This window comes from Cucumis melo, chromosome 12 (assembly GCF_025177605.1).
Source record: "Cucumis melo cultivar AY chromosome 12, USDA_Cmelo_AY_1.0, whole genome shotgun sequence".
NCBI lineage: Eukaryota > Viridiplantae > Streptophyta > Magnoliopsida > Cucurbitales > Cucurbitaceae > Cucumis > Cucumis melo.
In genome coordinates this window covers 4,076,244-4,099,486 of record NC_066868.1, presented here as the reverse complement: position 1 = coordinate 4,099,486, position 23,243 = coordinate 4,076,244, and the positions used below count along the sequence as shown (strand labels likewise).

Sequence of the window (23,243 nt, the reverse complement as noted above, 5' to 3'; positions counted from 1 at the left end):
AAAATTCGATCAAAAAAATTAGTATTCTAAAATATTTTAAAAGTAAAAAAAGAGTCGATCATCAAGTGAAAAGATAGTTTTCAAAAAGCAACTCAAATTACAATTAGAAGAAGAACATCTCATTTTCAAAAAGTCAACCATATTATAAGAACAAAATGCAATATTCTATTTTAAATTAACAATATGTAAACTTTTGACAAGAAGTCAATATTTCTCCAAATAAATAAAGTCAATAATATTAAAAAATAATTAAAGTCAATATTTCTCCAAATAAATAAAGTCAACAAAACTGAAAGTAAATCAAAGTATGCTGACATTACTTTCATAGAAGTTTTTGAGGATCCAAAATATTTTTTGATCTATTAATTAAAAATCTTTTTAATATATATCTTCAAAGTCTATGATATATCAAATCTTTCTCTCTCTTGTTTCTTTTTCTTTTCTTTTTCTGGTGTATATTAGCAGCCAAACATATGTTAGGTTTTCCTACTTATTTAAATGAGTTTTTTAAAATAGAAAAATCCATGACCTATTTAATTTTTATAGAACAAAACCATTAAAAAAGATAAAATTAATTACACTTTATTTTTTAAAAAATGTTCTATTTTTTTTTTACCATTTTTCAATTTAAAAATATAAATTATAAATTTTCTTTTTTATAGTCTAAAACATTTCCTTTCCATGTGATTGGTAACAATAAGGTATACAGGGACAGTTATAAGTAGCGATTAGAATAAAAAATATTTGTAAATATAGAAAAATCTATCGATAATAGACTAGAAGTTTATTAAGTCTATCGGTGATATACATCATATCATTGGTAGTCTATCATTGATACAATAATTTTTGCTATATTTGCAATTTTTTAAAAACATATTGCTACGCACTTAATTATTATCTTTAAAATCGATTTGCCTTTCAATATTATTTAATAATAAAATAAATGTGTACTAAATATTTTTCACTTTCTCAACACTTTCAGTATCATTCAACATTCAAAAGAAGAAAAACTTGTGATCTTTATTCAAGTGTCTAGTCAATTCATAAAGATAGAATGAAAAGATTCACATTTAATACAAATTTTTGTATGCTTCTATTCTAATAATATTATGTTTATCCTTTGTATGCTATTTTATCATTAACGCGGTTTATTTATGAATTTGACCTGAAAGCTAACCTTAAGAAAAGATATGGTCCATAGATCTTAACAATAATCCTTTTATTGCTGCGTAGGAATCTTTTCAATGTACGCATCTCTTTTCTTAAAATTCAATATATATACAATATGTGAAACGATCGAACTTCTAAGTACAAGTTTCACGACAATGGAAATATACTCATTTTGGCTACTTTCATTCTCCTTTGTCTTTTGTACAATTCATATATCTATTTCAATTTCAACACAACTGCATAACTTGTTGAACCTTATGACAAAATCTACATTTAAAATCAACTAGGAGTTTTTTCCATCACTTTAAGAAATGAAAGTTTCGGTTTCTAGGTCAAGCCTCATTAGTGAGAGCGTTGTAAATGAGATTCACCTCCAAAAAAGGTTGAATCAAGCCAAGAGAGAGAACTCCAAAAGTGCATAAATGCTCCCAAAGGTCAAACATTTGTAATATTTCAGATTCTTAGTTTTCTTTTCCAATTCTTTTCTTATCTCACTTTGATCTTATGCTTTTCGATTCTACTTTAATAAAGTTCTCTTCCTGAAGACATTAAATTAAAAACATACGTAAAGAAATCAAACTTTTAATTTCGAGATACATAAGATAAATACTATGTCAATCAATTGAGTTAGCAAACTCGTTTTGACCTACTTTAATAAAGTTATTATCCTCCTTTAAATATTTAATTACAAAAATATTCTTACAAAAATAAAGGGATTTATTTTTAAATAAAACAATCTATGAAAATATTTGCAATATATAAAAAAATTTTGAAAAAGGAAAAAACTCACAAGCCCACAATGTGAAATAACAAAAATATCCTGCGATTAATTGGTCGCACACGCATAAAAAAATGATTTTGTAACCTTTTACTTAGTCTAAACGATCTTGTATCAAGTCTAAACAATTTATTAATGATAGTGATATATCTATGTCTATCTAGAATAGACAACTAATTGTTCAGATATTGGTACACGATCGTTTAGATCTTGTACCAAGAAGGAAAAAAGAAGATGGGACATGAAGAAGAAGGAAGAAATTTCGGAAGAGGAAATGAAGAATTGCAAACAAGAAGAAGTGGAAATATAAAACATGAGAAATAATATATAATATGAAGAAAATAATAATATAAAGAAGAGAAAAATAAATCGAAAAGAAGAAAAGAAAGAGAGTTGAAAAATCGTTCCACACTAATCAAAACCAAGGAAGACAAATATAGAATTTATGAAAAAGTAATTGAGCTTCGTAGACTTGACTTTAAATATTTAACATTATTGTTATATTTATAACTTAATTATCTACCTTCCTCAAAAAACAAATGGCCCCTGAATACAATAACCATAGCAAGCTAAGTCAAGCATTTGTCTTGTTACTTTATTTTTCCTCCCTTCTCCAATTAAGTACTTTCACATTTTCTATAACCAAGAAAATTGAAGAAATTAATTGATATAAAAAGACGCAAATGGCAGGGTGCCACATAAGCAAGTGTGAACATATAAAAAGTCTACCGTTTTGGAGAATAATCTCTCTGTCTCCTTTTATGCCAACAAAAGGAGGGACCAAAATAATAATAATAATAATAATAAATAAAATACAATTTTGTTTGAGAGGAAGAAAAATGATTTATATATTTAGATCTTATCTTATTCTACTCTTGAAGTTCTTTTAATAGGTTGTTGCCAACTTTTATGCAATCTGCCAAATGCGACCTTTTTGAATGTTTAGGTAATGTTTTTATTTACATTTCATAATTCATTGTTACGATATTATTTTTAAGTATATGATGTTTAATCTATATCTCATATTATTTAAAATTTTTAAATTAATAATTGAATTAATTATTCAGTAGAATTTATTTTTAGAGTTTTAGAAAACAAGGAGTAAATATTAAAAATTAATGTTGAATTAAATTTAGTAATAGATACGTTTGATTAATATCTTTTTGTGTTAGGAGCTTGTTTAAGAAAAAATTCTTATTTCAAAAACTAATCTAAGAACTAATGTATCATAATACATTTTTGATTTTTTTTATTTTAAAAATCAAATGTGTGTTTTTTTTTTCATTTTAACATTTTTTTTATTATTTGAATTTTTAATTCTAAGGGCAAGGATAATTTTTTTAAAGTGCTTTTAGTTTTCATATCTATAATTAAAATTTGAAAATGTTGTAACATTGAAAAAGCAAACCCGCACACAATAAATACAAGGACATGGAGAATATATATATATATATATATATATAATTGCTCCATGAAGAATTCCGTTATCTCTATTATCTCTTGGAATTTTTACCATTGATTGTGTTTTACAAGATCTACCAAAAGCTTTTATTTACTTTATTGGTTGCATGAGACTCCAAGGATAGTAATAGGTGAAGACTACTCGTTTCGTAAGTACCATTTTTCTAGACAAAATTTTGAAAAAAAATTCATAATGGATAATGAAACAAAAAATCATATGAAAAGAAAAAATCTAAATGAGTGGTGAAAATTATATTGCATTTTCACTTGGAAAACTTTATTTGCCTAACAAAATAATAATAATAAAAAAAAAACAAAAACAAAGCAAATTTTATTTATTTATTAATTAATTTTGTTGAATTCCCCTACCAAAATTACTTACAACTGTCTCCCACTTTCTTCTCATATTCAAACTAGTCAAAGTTCTTGACCATAAAGTAGTCACTACATTGAATTAGATTTCTAATTAATATTATTTTTAACTAATTTATGGGATCTTTTCAAAAATATAAAAAAGCGATAAAGTATTTATACTGTATAGAACAATTCTGAAAATAAAAAAAGTCTAGAGGTCCACCGTATAAAATACCAAAAATGCCCTGTCAACTACACCGTCAACAAAGCGCGCATAATATATTTGCGATTGTTTAGATTTGACTATTGTTTAGTACACGATCGTTTAGATATGACTACAATTTATTTTTTCAATTCTATCGTTTAATTTTGTTACACGATCGTTTAATTTAGTTACACGATCGTTTAGATTTGGGTAGATTTTGAAAAAATAATGTGAGATAATCAAATAACCTTTAGTTAATCTATATGTTAATAACTATTGTAATAGCTAGAGAGACAGCAAACGAAAATAACACAAGAAACTTTGGTAACCTAGTTCGGCCAATGATGCCTACATCTGAGGAGCTGCGCACAATCCAAATGGGTAATTTTATTAAGATTCACTTTCAGTCAAAATACAAAGAATCAACATATGAACTTTGTTATACTATATGACTATTTAGCACGCTCAATAGCTTTAAACATCAGACTCCCCCTGAATGCATGAGTCATCATTCTCGATGGTGTCTGACTTTAGGCTCCTCCTGAATGCATGAGTGAATCTTTTGGACGTAGTATTCATACTCTACTGAAGTTTCTAATTTGATCACTCAAATCACTTCTTCGTCCTTATTATTACTCATCATATAAATCAACTTAGATCAACATCCAAAACCTTTAGTCATAAGATCGCACTACCTTTTTGTACCTACTGCTTCTACTACTGATTCGTACTTCCGGCTTCGGCAAACAGGCAATCGATATTTTGTCAACCTTCAACACTATATATATATATATATATATATATATATATATATATATATATATATATATTTATATATTTCCTATTTTCACAAAGATATTTTGGAAGATCCTAAAATACAGGTGAATCTTTTTATCTTTTAATTATCTTATATTTTAAAAAAATAATCTCATATTTTCTTTTAGACAAAATCTTCAACAAGCTCCCCCTTTTGTCTAAAAGAAGATATTTCTTTCCTGGTTAAATGCCACGCTTTCTCGGTGTCATCTTAAGGATCAGTTAGCTAGTGTAAATACATCAGCACGTCATACCAATCTTCCCAAAACAATATATGTAACCCACAAGCTTTTTAACAACAACCAAACATATCAACATTTCAAAGACAATTGGCTTTTAAAACAACAAACGATAAGTTCTAGAAATAACATATACATCCTTTAAAAAAAGATTAAACAAAACTACATGAGAAACTTTTGAAATAAACAGGCAACAAAGATCCAACATCCTGATCAGTCAACCACCCACATTCAGTAATCAATAATTAACCTTGCTACTTCTCCCCCTTTGGACCAGAAAGAAATATTATTTATGATCACGATCCCCCTCGTAGAAGGAGCAAACGTCTTCAAGTGACGAATTAGGAAGTCGATTTCCAACCGGCGTTCAAACAACAAATTTATAGAAGCAGAAAGAGCTCGAGACTCAGCAGTGAGAGAATTAACAATTCTATAAGCTAACTCGGGGTCAATGAAGAACCCAACAGCATCCTCCCCCTAATCATTTGCATCGAAAACGTGAGGACCTCGAGAGGGATGCATGTCATGAACTATGTCAGACACATGACTCCTTTGAAACAGTCTGTAACTGAGGGATAAAGTCTTGGGGTCCGGTCCAGGAGCATCAGACTCTCTCAAAACTGCAGCATTCAAATGAAGAAGAAGACCAGAGAAGAACCGTGGTAAAGCAGTAGGAATTTTAACGCCAAACGATCCCACATGTCGCAGTAGTTGATTATAAATGAACAATCCCGTATCCACCACGTCGTCGTTACAAATCTGATATAGGAAAGTCCCCAAGGCAATAGACACACTGAAGCATGAGAAGAAGGGAACCAATTTGCAATGCCAATCTTTTGTAATATAGCATATCTGACACTCAGAGCAACTGCGGGAATGCCATTCACCAGCCAAGAACATAATGTCCCACCAGATAAGACAGACGCCAAAACTTCATTCGATGGAATAGTCAGAGAGCGATCGGGAGCAATATTATTTCCCAGAAAACCATTTATTATAGCGAGATAAATTTTGAACTTGAAACCTCTAATGTGAACGATCTGAAAGTTTGGACTACTAGGATCATTAAAATCAGCTGGTAAGTTAACTATAAACTCCCTATTTAGCTGAGGATAAAATGGTCCTACATCCGAAATAGTTTTGGATAAACCTGTCCTTTCAATAAGACTCTTCAATAAGACTCATGATACTCAAGCAAGAATGATGTTTATCTGAGACATTTACCTCATCAGCGAATCTTTGCTGGACAACAAACTTCCAACACTGAACATTCTCCTCGATGTGAAAAGATATTCCATCAATTGGAACAGATGAAACATTATGACGTATCTTCTTTATGCTAGTTTTGGTAGTAATATTTCACCAATTCTGTTGCGACTTCTTCTTTGCAGGTCGGGATTCCTCAAGAAATGCAGGAGACTCAGTTGGAGCAGCCAAGGTATTATCAACATCAACATCAACAGGGATCTCACTAGTATTAACTTCAGGAATGATAGGGTCACTAGAACAAATATAGCCTTTAATGTCGCTTGGGAAAAATGAAAAAAGACCATTGGTGTCGGTTTTGAAAAAGCGGATCTTTAATGTCGGTTCTCCACCGACATTAAAGACAAAGCTTTAATGTCGGTTTTAAAGCGACATTAAAGGTCCGCCATTTTGAAAACCGACATTAAAGGTCCATTTAAATTTTAGTTTTAATATTTTTATTTTTTGAATAAATTTAGACACTTTAATGTCGGTTTTCCACCGACATTAAAGGTCCATTTAATTTTTTTTTTTAATAATTTTTTTTTGTGGAAAAAATAACATTTCTCTCTCTTACTTTACCTTTTCGACCGTCTGCTGCTATACGAAATCATATTCGACATTCCCTCTCGTCTTCTCCGAACGATTCCCATCCATTTCTTCTCCGAACGATTCCCATCCATTTCTTCTCCGATCAACGCCACCATTTTCATCGACGCCACCATTTCTATCGCTGATACCATTTTTATCTTCTCCAATCGTTCTGTTCGCCCACCCTTGGAATCAAATTCGGCCGCATTTCTCTCCTTCTAAAGAAACTCATCCGCTCGTCCGCGTTCACAGCAACCAGCAACCAGGTTCGGCCACCCTTGGAATCAAATTCGTCCGCGTTCACAAAAAATATCCTCTCACATTCTCATTCTCCCTCTCACATGCGACGGTAAAATTTCCATCTTCTTTCAAGTGGTCGCGATTTTAATTTGGGGTTTTTAGCATGTTTTAATGTATTGTACTTGTTCATTCTTGTTCATCAATTCGAAATTTTAATGTATTAGTTTTAGGTTTTAGCTGTTACCAGGATATATATGGAAGATTAACAATGTATTAGTTTTAGGTTTGAGCTGTTGTGGTAATTGAATGTGTGTTTTCTTATTACTATCAAAAGGGCTTGCTCCGGAGATTCCTGAGGATCTTTACCATTTGATTAAGAAGGTTGTCTCGATTAGAAAGCATTTGGAAAGAAACAGGGACAAAGACTCCAAGGTACAGTACTCTATACCCACTTTATATAGTAATCAATTAGGGATTATAATGTAGATTAATTGAAGATGAATGGACATTAGCCATAGTTAGAAATGAATATATCGTCAAAGATAGATTAAGACAATTACTATATTATTAGACAGCAAGCACTCAATTATTCATAAAATTCATATTGTTTAGATATTCATTAAGTTCTGTTGGACTGTGCTGAGAAGGTTTCATGCTTGTATAGGTTGTCGGAAATGGATTTGAAGTATTGAAGTAGAAGGTCTCTTTGGTTTTTTTTTTTTTTTACCTTGGTTGAATTTATGAGAACGATCTCTAGACTGTCTCTACATGTCTACTTGTTGAATTCATCAAAATGTAGCCCATTCTGTGGGCTTGCGTGGCCTTTATTTTCTGTTGCCAGTGAATTTGTGTATTTACTCATCAGAGAAACATATTTCTGCATGTTACAAGAAAAAGTTTCATATTTGGAATACTTTTCGGTGCTATTCAAGGAGTGGTGAAAATCTAACCACTTTTTGCTCCCAACTTGTTAGACTTACAACTAAAGTTTCTTGCCATGATGTAACTGTTAAGTGATGGTTTAATATTGATGTTGATTTGGTTGACATATTTGGTTCTATTTTGTCCTGGAATTTTTTAGTCTACGGGTATTCTTTTGGGTATTTTATCTTTAGTCTTGAACGTTTTACCATTTTAAAGGGACAGGTTTTATATTCTGCTAATTTTCCGCATCATTGTATTGGACAATCGATCATTAGTTTAGGTAGGCTGAGCAGAAATATCTTCTTTAGAAATTATGGAATGCATTCTTCTCAACGGATTGGAATGATGGAATCATGTAATCAATTGACTCTTGAAAACATCAATGGCTATCTCAAATTTATTGTGTGCATCGTTAGTTTAGTTGATATATTTGTTTGCTACCATTAATTATTGTAGTTTTTCACCATTCTTTGTTCAAATATCAATAGAATACTAGAAATCTGTAATTGCATTGCTGCCTCTTTGAAGATTTTAAGTCAAATCTGTGGTTATTTTTGCTTGAGAAACGGTTCTTTCTAGTTTTAATTAGTCTATTAAACTAGGTAATCATTCTAGTATTTTCTTTCTTGATCTTTCCTCTTCATATTAAGATCAGTGAGGTTCTTTCTAGTTTTGATTAGTCAATTAAACTAGATAATCATTCTAGCATTTTCTTTCTTTATCGTTTCCATTCATATGAAGATCAGAGTAGTTGTATAGTTTGTATTGACCTGCCTGGAGTAGTTTATGTTCCTTCTGTTATAATTTCATAAAATTCATATTGTTTTTTACTAGTTTTGTGATACTTCAACCTTGAGAGGAATAGAAAGACATTTGGAGGGGCTGAGAGGTCTTGAGAGGATTTTTTTTCCTTGTCACGTTTAATTCATCTCTTTGGGTGTCGTTCTTTAAGAATTTTTGTTATTTGTTCAAAGTTAATAGTAAATACGATAGTAAAGAATAAGTGTAATCGTTGTTCACTCAATTATTTTTGTTCACGTGTTCCATTTTATCGTAACAAGTAATTGTTGTTGATTTTATGACTATTTAGTTGTTTTTCATTTTCTTGCAAAATATGAGATGAGAATATTAAAGTTTTAACTTTTGAGCTTAATATTATAAACAATATGTGTGAGATGAGTTATGCTTATCATTTTACTAACAATTTTAGTTTAAGTGTAATTGAAATCCTAACTTTGACACTTCCCTTATTTATTTTTCATTCTTTTATTCTCTATGATATATTTAGTTCAAAGAACAAATTATATAAAAATCATTGATCATTCATGTTGGATTCGCAACATAAAACCACAACAATAGTTATTAGTTTAGTTAACTTTAAAAAGTGATTAAAAAAATGATAAAAATAATTTTAATCATTTTTAGAATCATTCTCGAACATGCCTTATTAGAGTACTTAATATTATGTTTTATTTACTTATGTGATCTTTTAGCCATCTTTAATGTCGGTTTAAAAAACGACATAGAATGTGTCTTTAATGTCGGTGGAAAAACGACATTAAATGTGTCTTTAATGTCGGTGGAAAAACGACATTAAAGATGTGCACTAAGCAACATTAATGTCGGTTTAAAAACGACATTAAAGACATCTTTAATGTCGGTTATAAACCGACATTAAAGACAGCTTTAATGTCGGTTATAAACCGACATTAAAGATAAACCGACATTAAAGACCTTCAATAACACCTTCAAAGATGTCGGTTTATAACCGACATCAAAGGTCTTTAATGTCGGTTTATAACCGACATCAAAGACACCTTTAATGTCGGTTATAAACCGACATTAAAGCCCAACCGACATTAAAGGCCTTTAATAACGCTCACAAAGATGTCGGTCGCCAAGTGACATTAAAGGCAAACCGACATTAAAGGCCAAATTTCTTGTAGTGGGTCAAGCTCATCGCCATCATTATTGACATCAGTCCCTCCCTCAAGTGTGTGGTTTCATCAGCAGATGGAGATGCGAGGTCATTATTCAGACCAGAGGAAGTAGTGTTTGGAGCAGGAGACCGAATTGGAGAGGAATAAAGTGATGAACCTGGTTTAACAGTAGAAGTATGCTGAAGACCAGGGATAGGAACAAACACACCATCAGTTGACGAGCTTTCTTGAGAATGATCAGATACAAGAGGGTCTATAGGCCTTTCAAACGCAACATCAGGAACAAAAGTCTTCTTCAACAAACGAGCCAAAGGAACATCATTAAGATCATCGGAATCCATATCAAACATATGAGTCTTAGGAGCACCAGGTGCATGTTCAGCAATCGTCGCAAGATCACGAGAAACAACTTTTTTTGGCACAGGCTCATGAAGACTGGTGAAACATTCGCTTGTGATTTTTTGAATGAAAGACGATAAGGACTCCGTGGTGTAGTACTTTTGAACCGATGACCTCTCATCCTCACATGCATTGAGGGCGATGAAATTCGAGCTTCAAGATCATCTTCAGAAGACTTCGCTGCATAAGAACCCTTTCGAGTGTTCACCATATTGCATCCAAGTCCAATACTCAGAGTAGAAATTAAAAAAAAATATAAGGAAATATGAAGACGAAACGATCAACTTAAATAACCTGCAATGAGCCTTAATTAAATTTTACACTTCAAGAAAATCTTTCTTAAACATGCCGTAAAGATGGCCATTAATTTCTAATACGGCGCTGACACCACCAAGATACCCGAACATGTAAAGGTGCTCCGTCTTTTTAGCTGCTCACATAGTTAAATTCGACACACTCTTAGACCAACACATAAATGCTCAAATGTGCTCGCATCAAGTGGCTTAGTGAAGATATCTGCCAATAATCTTATTTTCAATAAGCTCTCTAATAAAATGATGCCTTATATCAATATGTTTGGTTCAACTATGCTAAACCAGATTTTTTGATATATCAATAGGACTCATATTATCATAGTATAAGGTCATAATATCCTGAGTGAATCCATACTCATGCAACATAATTTTCATCCAAATTAACTGGGTACAAGCACTCCCTACAGCAATATACTCAGCTTCTGTAGTAGACAAGGAAACACAATTTTGTTTCTTACTGAGCCATGAGATAAAATTATTTCCAAGAGAGAAACACCCTCTAGAGGTGCTTTTCCTATCATCAGAAGAGTCTGCCCAATCGACATTGCAATATCCAACCAAGATAGAGGTCGTATCATAAGAATACAGAATTCCAAAATCACTTGTTCCATGGACATACTTGAGGATCCTTTTAACAGCTTCTAAATGTGAAATACGAGGATCAGATTGAAAACGAGCACATATCCCAACAACATAAGCAATATCAGGTTGACTGACAATTTGATATAACAGACTTCTGATCATGCTTTTATAGAGCTTGTGATCTACTATTGTACCATTAGTATTTTTGGTAATTTTAACATGTGTCGCAGCTGGAGTTCTTTTGTGTCGAGACTACTCTAACCCTAATTTTTTAAGTATGCTCTTGGCATACTTTTCCTGAGATATGAATATACCCTTACTTCTCTGTTTGATTTGTAGGCCTAGAAAACAAGATAATTCTCCTACCATACTCTTCTCAAATTTTGATTTCATGATATCAATGAAGTGATTAACAAGACCTTGAGGAAAACCCCTAAATATGATATCATCGACATAAATTTATGCTACAATTAAATTATCATTTTTTCTGTGAATAGATAATGTCTTGTCAGCCTGCCTTTGGAATATCCTTTATAACTCAAATAAATTGTCAATCATTCGTACCAGGCTCTGGGAGCTTACTTAAGCCTATATCTTTATTAAGCTTATACACATACTGAGGAAATTTAGAATCAATAAATCCTTTAGGTTGTGCAACATAGACTTCTTCATTCAAATAACCATTCAGGAAGGCACTCTTGACATCCATTTGATATAATTCAAATCTGCGGATACACGATATTCCGAGCAACAAGCGAATAGCTTCAAGTTTGGCAACTGGTGCAAATATTTCATTAAAATCAACTCCCTCGACCTGAGCATAACCCTGAGCTACCAATAGAGCTTTATTCCTCATTACATACCCAGCTTCATCAGTTTTATTTTTGAAAATCCATTTTGTACCTATTATATTAGCTCCTTCAGGTTTAGGAACTAATGTCCATACATTGTTATCTTTAAATTGAAGTAGTTCTTCTTGCATTACATTTATCCAATATTCATCCTTAAGAGCAACATCAATAATCGAGGGTTCAATGGCAGATGTATAACATAAATCAGAGATCATTTTTTAATAATCTACTTTCTCCTTCTTTCTGGTGGTAATTTCAGCTGAAGGATTACCAATTGTTGCCACGTACCCAAGACGATGCAGAGCGACTGACGTCCTTAAAAAGGGTTTAATTTTGAAAAAAGAAAAAAAGGGGAGTCGCCACCAATCTTTTTTACGGTGTGATTGGACACCGAAATAAAGTGAATCATTTTAAATAAAAAAAACCTGGTCTACGAAAAAATTAGAGTTGAATTCGAGAATCATTTATGTACGAGGAAGGTGTAACACCTGTTTAGAAAAATGGTGGCCAAATTTTATGACTCGAGTAAAGTTCATTTTTTAAAAAAATTATGGCTTATTTCATTGCTCACCGCTCCAATATTTGGAGCAATGATCCCATAAAATAAGTGGGATACACCCATTAATTAGACTATATTGAGAAAAAAATTCCTTACCTTAAGAGAATGAGAAATTATCACTGTTGGGTTTTATGTCCTAAAACTCGTAGATAGTAAATATAATTAATTGACCATCATTAATAAAGTGTTTTATTACTATAATTTCAATAAGTGTTATTGATTATATTATTAGTTTCTCCGCCATCATGTGTACCAACTGAGCCAGGTAACCTGGCTGAAACGTACCATTATCTGATTTCCATCTCTCATTGACACCAACTCCATTAAACACTCCACAAGAGTGCCCTCCTCCTTCTTCATCCAGACATGTCTCTGTTGGGTTTTATGTCCTAAAACTCGTAGATAGTAAATATAATCAATTGACCGTCATTAATAAAGTATTTTATTATTATAATTTCAATAAGTGTTATTGATTATATTATTAGTTTTGTCTTAATAACCTAAATCCAATAAACTAACATCATAAGCTGTTTGATGAGTTTTGAACAGTATGTAGAGACATACGGAGATCAATGTTCAAGATCAACTTAAAGGGCCTATAGTATAGAATTAAGGTTGGGTACCTTATTCTGTTAACACTATGGATACAGCTCACTTTGTATTTAATACAAACACATTGATCCAATGCATTCATGTATGCGACATGCGAGTGAGAGCATCCTATGCAATGAGTTTGCATAAGACTGGACCACGAAATAGTAATCACTAGATGTAACTCCGTTAACTAGTTGGATTTCTATTTCATTAGGATGACCTAGGTGAATTAGTCTTAATCCTGAGTGTATTATAAACTCCTGTTTGCAAGGGATTGTCCTTTGATTTGTACGGGTGAGAGTGGCCAAATTGCTGACTCAATATGCTTATCATTTTGGGGACAAGAGCGAGTGGGGAGCTGGAAACATAATCACATAAGATGGAATTCATTCATTCCCACCTTTAGGGTAAGTAGATAAGTGTTCCCTTAAATGGTGTCTCTAGGACTTGAACAAAGGGTCTTACCCTCTCTATGGCACGAGAGGGGTTTCTGTTTAGTGGTTGGACCATAAACAGGTTGTTCATTAGAGGAGCACTGGTATTTAAGGACTAGAAGTAACCCAGGGGTAAAACGATAATTTGGCCCAGCTGGTGTTACGAACATTTGTGAAGGACTAACTTACTGGTATTGGTCTATATCCGTGGACACTGAAATATATCTACAGTGAGAAGAGTTCAGCTATGAGTCTTTAGTGGAGTATACACACAGTTAACGAATATTGATTAATGTGGTTAATGAGTTTAGCTAATTAGTCTTATATCATTATAGCTTCTGATCTGTAGGTCCATTAGATCCCCTTCCTAACTCATAAAGAGTAATGAGATTTATTTATATTGGTTGTAATTTGAAATGTTCAAATTTACTTTGGGAATTAATATAATGTATATTGATACATTATAATATAAAGGTTATATTTTAATTAGACTTTATTATATAAATTTAATTTTGGATATGATTCAAAATTAAATTACGAGAGAATAAAATATTTGAATGAGTTCAAATATTAGTTTAATGTGAATTAGATTCATATGAAAACTATAGGTTAAAATTTAATGCGTATGTGATACATATTAAAACTATAGGTTATGAGAGAAATTTATATTTGAATATGATTCAAATTTCGGATTAAATAAAATATAAGATATTTAATTTAGAAATTAATTAATTGAAGAATTAATTAATAGTTTAGTTTAATTTCGTTTAATTAAATTTGATTTAAATAAATTAATTAAATTAAAACTATAGGTTATGTGAGAGATATTCATTTAAATATGATTTAAATGAAATATAATTAAATATGATTCAAATTTTGGATTAAATAAAATATAAGATATTTAATTTAGAAATTAATTAATTGAAGAATTAATTAATAGTTTAGTTTAATTTCGTTTAATTAAATTTGATTTAAATAAATTAATTAAATTAAAACTATAGGTTATGTGAGAGATATTCATTTAAATATGATTTAAATGAAATATAATTAAATATGATTTACATGAAATATTAATTAAAAATGATTTAATTAATTAACTAATTGTTAATTAATTTAATATATATTAATTTAATGTATATTAATCAAATTAATAAGGAACGAGGTAAGACCTATTGGTTGTAAATGGATCTACAAGAGAAAACGAGATCAAGCTAGTAAAGTACAGATTTTCAAAGCTCGACTAGTGGGAAAATGTTACACACAAAGGGAGGGAATATATTATAAAAAAATTTCTGTCCTATTGCCATGATAAAGTCGATACGAATACTCTTGTCCATCGCCACTTTTTATGATTATGAAATTTGGCAGATAGATGTCAAGACAGCCCTTTTGAACGGTAATCTTGAAGAGAGTATTTATATGATCCAACCAGAGGGGTTTATACAAAAGGATCAAGAACAAAAGGTTTATAAGGTTCAAAAATCCATTTATGGATTGAAACAAGCTTCTAGATCCTAGAATATAAGGTTTGATACTGCGATCAAATTTTATAGTTTTGAACAGAATGTTGATGAACCTTGTGCTTACAAAAGGATTATCAATTCTACTCTAGCATTCTTAGTTCTGTATGTAGATGACATTCTACTCATTGGGAATGATGTAGGTCATCTAACTGATATTAAAGAATGGTTAGCTACGCAATTCCAAATGAAAGATTTGGGAAATGCACAATATGTTCTTGGTATCCAAATAGTTCGGAACCGAAAGAATAAAACTCTAGCCATGTCTCAAACATCTTATATAGACAAAATGTTGTCAAGATATAAGATGCAGAATTCCAAAAAGAGTCTGCTGCCGTACAGATATAGAATTCATTTATCAAAAGAACAATGTCCAAAGACACCTCAAGAAGTTGAGGATATGAGTACATTCCATATGCTTCTGCTGTTGGGAGCCTAATGTATGCAATGTTATGTACTAGACCTGACATTTGCTATTCAGTAGGGATTGTTAGTAGATATCAGTCCAATCCTGGATGTGATCATTGGACAGCCATTAAGAATATTCTAAAATATCTTAGAAGAACAAAAGACTACATGCTTGTGTATGGTTCTAAGGATCTGATCCTTACTGGATACACTGACTCCGATTTTCAAACTAATAAATATGCTAGAAAGTCTACATCAGGATCAGTTTTCACTCTGAACGGAGGCGCAGTAGTATGGAGGAGCATAAAACAATCTTGTATTGCCGACTCCACTATAGAAGCTGAATATGTAGCTGCCTGTGAAGCAGCGAAAGAAGCAGTATGGCTTAAAAAGTTCTTAACAAATTTGGAAATCGTTCCAAATATGCATCTGTCAATCACCTTATACTGTGACAATAGTGGTGCAGTTGCAAACTCACGAGAACCTAGAAGTCATAAACGAGGAAAGCATATTGAACGAAATTACCATCTAATCAGGGAAATCGTACATCAAGGAGAAGTTGTAGTAACAAACATCTCCTCCGAGCAAAACATGGCTGATCCGTTTACAAAAGCTCTCACAGCTAAAGTGTTTGAGAGTCACCTATATGGTTTAGGTCTACACAGTTTGTAAACTAGGACATGTGGGAGACTTATTGGGATTATGCCCTAGCTTATATATATGTTTATTGTGCTCATGCATATATACTTTTCTCTCATTATAAAATTCTAACTTACTTGGAGTTTTAGTCTAAGTGGGAGTTTGTTGGAATTTATGTCTTAAAACTCATACTTTGTTATTTGATTCAATAAAAATTTATTATTGAATGCTATAATCTTAAAACCAATAATCTTTAAGGTCCCAAGGCTATTTACTAGTTTGTCATATATACTTGAACTTTATGTGGAGATATAAACATGGATTAAGTTCAAGATAATAGCCCAAATAGCCTATAGTGTATGAATAAGGTTGGGCGCCTTATTCTGAATAAACACTATGGATGCGGCCCGCTCTGTAATTAGTACAAATGATGTAATCCTGAATTGTTCATGTAGAGACATGGGAGTGTGGGCATCCTATGTAAATGGTTTGCATAAGACTGGAACCACGAAGTAGTCACTTTTAGTTATAACACCGTAAACTCTAAACTGACTATTTCATTTATGATGGCCTAGGTAACTTGATCTTAATTCTGAGCTAACTATGAACTTCTGTTCATTCGGTAGTATCCTTAGATCTACATAGGTGAGGGCAGCTCAACATTGCTGGCCCAATAAGCCTCCCATTTCAGGGGTAAGACTGAGTGGATAGCTAGGGACATAGGGTGCAAGATGGAATTCACTCCTACCCACTTTTGGAATAGTAGATAGGTCGTTCTCTTAAAGACTGAATCCAAGTCTTGAACAAGGGGCCCCACCTTCTCATTGGCTCGAGAAGGATTCTGGTTTACAGGTTAGACCTTAAACCAATTGTTCAATAGTGGATCAGTAGGTCTTAAGGAGCAAGATGTAATCTCAGAGGTAAAACGGTATTTTGACCCAGCCAAGATTACGAACAACCTGGGAAGGATCGACTTACCCATTATGGTTATATCAGGTGGACAGAAATATATCTATAGTGAGGGGAGTGCAACTAAGAGTCTTTAGTGGAATAACTCTTTAGTTAATGAATGTTGATTAACTTTGGTCTAAAAGAGTTTAGCCAGTTAATCTCGAATCGTTGGAGCCCATGATCTATAGGTCCATTAGGTTCCCCTACTAGCTCATATGGATTGAACTAAGAACAAGTATGTTGAAGTAATTCGAATTGTTCGAATAAAGATAAGAGAGAAAAATCGAGACATATATAAGATATAAGTCGGTAGAAATAAACTTTAAGTTTAAATATGATTTAAATAAATATGAATATAGATTCATATTTAAAAGCTTGAAAAGTTTAAAGAATGATCAAAAAGTCAACATGTTGATTATGAACTTTGACCGAATTTATATTCAAATATGATTTGAATTCTAGAGAAGTGAATACGGATTCATACTCGGGAGGTTAGAATTAGTCAAGACGGGAAAATTAGTAAAAAGTCAAAAAGTTGACTTTTGACTAAGAAAAGTCAAAGTTTAACTTTGACTTAAGTTGGTCAAAAGACCAAAATGCCTCTTTGACTAATTACTTTATTAATTAATGGTTAATGGGCAATGTGGCAACTAATTGTGAATTAAACGCCACTAATTTCATTAAAGAGTTAATGAATTGATTAGGTGTTGTTAAGATATGAAATAATTTACATGCAATTTTCATGTAAATTTCATATAAAACTTCTCATTACCGAATGAGAGAAGAATGAGTTTTTTCTCTGAAAAACACCTAAATGATTGACTTTCATCTCTCTCAAAATTCACTTCGCATAACCGAGTCCCACAACTCAGTTCTTGGTACTGAGCATAGTAGGTCAGCCTAGTGGTTGTCATTGCTTGTGATTTTCAGGAAGAGAAGAAGTTTTGGATCAAAGAAGAAGTTGAGAACTATAAAGGTAAGTTCTTCGTTTAGATCCATCGCATGGTAGTTGCATATTAACTTCTAAATCGTTTAGATGCATATAGAGTAAAACATGATCTTTATCTTCCGCTGCTGCATGTCTCTTGCTTTGTTTTTTCCATCAGATAGTAAATGAAAATAGGTTAAAAGAAGAGAAAAAGAAAGATACATAATAACGATAAATAAAATAGGAGAAAAAAGAAGAAAGAAAAAAAAATTAAAATGAAATAATACACAAATAAATATATAAATAAAAAGAAATTAAATAAATAAGTAAATAAAAGAAAAGAGAATGGAACAGAGGAATGGCGGTAAATTTAAAAATAAATAAATTTTAAAATAAAATAATAATAATAATAATAACGATAATAATAATAAATATAAATAAAAGTTTAAAAAAATTATGAGTGTGTGAAAAAACTAAATAAATAAATAAATAAAAGTTATATATATATAAAGAAAGAACAGAGAGTAAAATAAAAAAATTTATAAAATAAGATGATGATGATGATGATAATAATAAAAGTAATAATAGGTTAGAAATAAAAAAAAAGTAAATGAATAAAAAAAAAAAAGGAACAGGGTGAAGTAGAAAAGTTTATAAAAGGATAATAATAATAAGTTAAAAATATTTATAAATAAAAAAGTAAATAAATAAACAGAAAAGAAAAAAAAAAGAAAAAAACAACAGGGGTGAATTAAAAAAGTTTATAAAATAAAATGATAATTATAATAAAAGTAATAATAAGTTAAAAAATTATAAATTAATAAATAAAAGTAAATAAATAAATAAATAAAAGAAAAAAAGAAACAAGGGTGTGGCAAAGTTGCCCCACCCTTAAAGAAAAAAAATTAAAAATAAAATAAAACTGAATAAACAAATAATTAATAATTAATAATAATAATAATAATAATAATAATAAATATAACAATAATAATAATAATACAAACACTTTTTCTTTATATTTTTTTCTTTCTATCTACTTTTTGAAAGGAAGAAAAAAGGTTTAAAAAAAAACTATATGAATATAGGAAATTTTCCTTATACATTTTTATTTTTTTTTTAAAAAAATAAGGATTCAACCATGAAGGAAATTGCTCGTTGTATGAGGTGCAGATCATTGGGAGTAAATCCCCTATTTAATGCAACCTCCAATTAAGTTTTTCCTTGGGGATTAGGTTTAGGGTAAAGAAAGAAAGACAAATAATTAAATAAAAATAAAATAAAAACAATAAAACGAAAAAGACTTAACAACCCACTTTTTGTAGAGAAATAGTTTTCTTAAAAAAAAAAAAATTCGTAGAGATCCTCTCTAAACACTTTTTTTTTTCTCGTAGCAATTTTCTCTAAAACAATTTTTTCCCTCCCATTTTCCTAATGACAAAGGTCCCTATTTATAGATCGAGGTGTGTCACAATTGAGAAAATTTTAATAAATATAAAATAAAAATAGATAGTATGTGATTTTATTAAATTTCTTTTTTCTAAAATATTAAAAATGTGATATTAAAAGATTTTGTTCAAAATAAATTTATATGTTTTTTCCTAATATGATAAATCAAAAAAAGATTTTGTATAAATAAATTAATTTGTTTTTTCCTAAAGTGATAAGTCAAAATTGATTTGATTTTTTTTTAATAATAGATATTCTCATTATTGGTTTTTATTTTCTCTTTTAATAAAAGATTTTAAAAATAATAATAATAACAATTATCCTAAAATTTTATATTATTACAAAAATAAAGTTTACTTTTTCTTTTTAACAAAATAAACAAATAAAAAATCTTACCATTATTACAATTAATATGTTTTTTTAAAAAATGTAGGACAAAATTAGGTGGCTACACCAATTATCGAGCTTGATGGATGATTTTTTTCTCACGTGTTAATGGAATAAGTTTAGTGTCATTAGCTGTAACATCCTTTGGTGATGATTTTGAGTTTTTTTTAACACTATCTGCCTGAATATCATTTTTAGGTGCTTCAGTAGGAACAATAGAAGAAACGACAGGTACATTTGGTGCTTCATCATCCTCATCAATAGTCCGTTTGGCAATAGGTTCAAGATCATTTACTACAACATTGATTGTTTCCATAACTGTTCCAGATCTATTATTAAATACTCTATAAGCTCGACTATTCTGAGAATATCCAAGAAAGATTCCTTGTTCTGATTTTACATCCCACTTTCGATAATATTCTCTGTCAGCAAGAATATAACAAGTACTTCCAAAGACATGAAAATACTTCACATTAGGCTTTCTTCCCTTCCATAGTTCATATAAAGTGACAGTAGTTCCAGATCGAGTCATAACTCTATTGTGAATGTGACAGGCTGTGTTAACTAGTTCTGCCCAAAAGTTTAAAGTCAAACACTTGGCATGTATCATGACTCGAACCCTTTCTTGCAGAGTTCTGTTTTTTTTTTTCAACTACACCATTTTGGTGAGGAGTTATAGGAGCAGAAAATTCATGATGTATTTCTTCTGACTCACAGAAGTTATTTAGATCTTCATTTTCAAACTCCTTACCATGATCGCTTCTGATCCTAATAATCTTTTTCCCTTTTTCACGTTGCAAATTCAAGCAATGGCTGATACAACTTTTAGCAGTATCAGATTTACCTTTCAAGAACCGAACCCAAGTAAATCTAGAAAAATCATCAACAACAACAAATACATACTTCTTTCCTCCAAGACTTTCAGTTTGCATCGTAAGATCCAAATGTAGTAGTTCAAGAATTCTATTTGTGGAACATTCTTTTAGACTTTTGTGAGACACTTTGGTTTGCTTTCCAATTTAGACAATCTCCACAAAAAGAATTTACTATTGATGTCTATATTTGGAATGTTGGGTTTTATGTCCTAAAACTCGTAGATAGTAAATATAATCAATTGACCGTCATTAATAAAGTATTTTATTATTTAATTTCAATAAGTGTTATTGATTATTTTATTAGTTTTGTCTTAATAACCCAAATCCAATAAACTAACATCCTAAGCTGTTTGATGAGTCTTGAACAGTATGTAGAGACATACAGGGATTAATGTTCAAGATCAGCTTAAAGAGTCTATAGTATAGGGTTAAGGTTGGGTACCTTATCCTGTTAACACTATGGATACGGCTCACTTTGTATTTGATACAGACACATTGATCAAATGCGTTCATGTATGTGACATGCGAGTGAGGGTATCCTATGCAATGAGTTTGCATAAGACTGGACCACGAAATAGTAATCACTAGATGTAACTCCGTTAACTAGTTGGATTGCTATTTCATTAGGATGACCTAGGTAACTTAGTCTTAATCCTGAGTGTATTATGAACTCCTGTTTGCGAGGGATTGTCCTTTGATTTATACGAGTGAGAGTGGCCAGATTGCCGACTCAATATTCTTATCATTTTGGGGACAATACCGAGTGGAGAGCTGGGAACATAATCACACAAGATGGAATTCACTCCTTCCCACCTTTAGGGTAAGTAGATAAGTGTTCCCTTAAATGGTGTCTCCGAGACTTGAACAAAGGGCCCTACCCTCTCAATGGCACGAGAGGGGTTTCTGTTTAGTGGTTGGACCATAAACAGGTTGTTCATTAGAGGAGCACTGGTATTTAAGGACCAGAGGTAACCCAGGGGTAAAACGGTAATTTGACCCAGCTGGAGTTACGAACACTTGTGAAGGACTAACTTACTGGTATTGGTCTATATCCGTGGACACAGAAATATATCTACAGTGAGAAGAGTTCAGCTGTGAGTCTTTAGTGGAGTGTACACACAGTTAACGAATATTGATTAATGTGGTTAATGAGTTTAGCCAATTAATCTCATATCGTTGTAGCTTCTGATCTGTAGGTCCATTAGGTCCCCTTCCTAGCTCATAAAGAGTAATGAGATTTATTTATATTGGTTGTAATTTGAAATGTTCAAATTTACTTTGGGAATTAATATAATGTATATTGATACATTATAATATAAAGTTTATATTTTAATTAGACTTTATTATATAAATTTAATTTTGGATATGATTCAAAATTAAATTATGAGAGAATAAAATATTTGAATAAGTTCAAATATCAGTTTAATGTAAATTAGATTCATATTAAAACTATAAGTTAAAATTTAATGTGTATATGATACATATTAAAACTATAAGTTATGAGAGAAATTTATATTTGAATATGATTCAAATTATGGATTAAATTAAATATAAGATATTTAATTTAGAAATTAATTAATTGGAGAATTAATTAATAGTTTTGTTTAATTTGATTTAATTAAATTTGATTTAATTAAATTAATTAAATTAAAACTATAGGTTATGTGAGAGATATTCATTTAAATATGATTTAAATGAAATATTAATTAAATATGATTTAATTATTTATTTAATTAATATAATTAATATAATTAATTAATTAATATTAATTTAATATTAATTTATTAAATTAATAAGGAACGTGGGTGGTTTTCCCACGTTCCCAATTATTCTCTCTAACTTCCCTCTTCTTCCGACTGAAGAAGAGGGAATTTTTGCGTAACAAATTTTTTTTTTTCTCTCAAACGGGAGAGAGTTCTGCGAAGAAGTCTATCCATTCTCTCTAAAAAAAAAAATTCTCTCCATTCCCTTATTCCAATTTTGGTTCCCACAAACCATCTCAATCAGAGAATAGGAAGGTTTTCAAGTGGTGGTGCCCCAAAATTTGGTGATTGGCAGATTCAGAGTCGTCAACGAGCGTAAGTTTTATTCTCTGTAATTTTTAAAGCATGTTTAATCAATATTTTTTGCCAATGTATTGGTATTTTTAAGGTTCTAATTAAAATTGAGTTTCTGTATATTTTCCGCTGTAAAGGGTTTTCATCCCTTCATGGAATACCTACCACAGCCTCACTTTTTATAGCTTTATCTATGCTCCTTAAGCTAATATGCTTCAACTTTCTATGCCACAACCAGATTTGATCTTCTTTAGTTGAGTGACATATATCAGAGTTATTAGAGAACCAATGTTAACAATTATCTGCCTGTCCACTACTACTCATAAATACATGATT

The 23,243-nt window shown here is 30.9% G+C and overlaps 1 protein-coding gene across 1 annotated transcript; it reads right to left on the bottom strand.

Moving 5' to 3' along the window:
* Nucleotides 1-10,952: 10,952 nt before the first annotated feature.
* On the bottom strand, nucleotides 10,953-11,420 carry LOC127144397 (secreted RxLR effector protein 161-like). The gene has a single exon (XM_051080306.1). The coding sequence runs from the start codon at nucleotides 11,418-11,420 to the stop codon at nucleotides 10,953-10,955; it is 468 nt and encodes a 155-aa protein (XP_050936263.1).
* Between the last annotated feature and the right edge of the window lie 11,823 nt (nucleotides 11,421-23,243).

What these genes read in the sequence shown, in the direction of transcription:
- LOC127144397 (XM_051080306.1), bottom strand. Translation starts at nt 11,420, where the DNA reads ATGATCAGAAGTCTGTTATATCAAATTGTCAGTCAACCTGATATTGCT.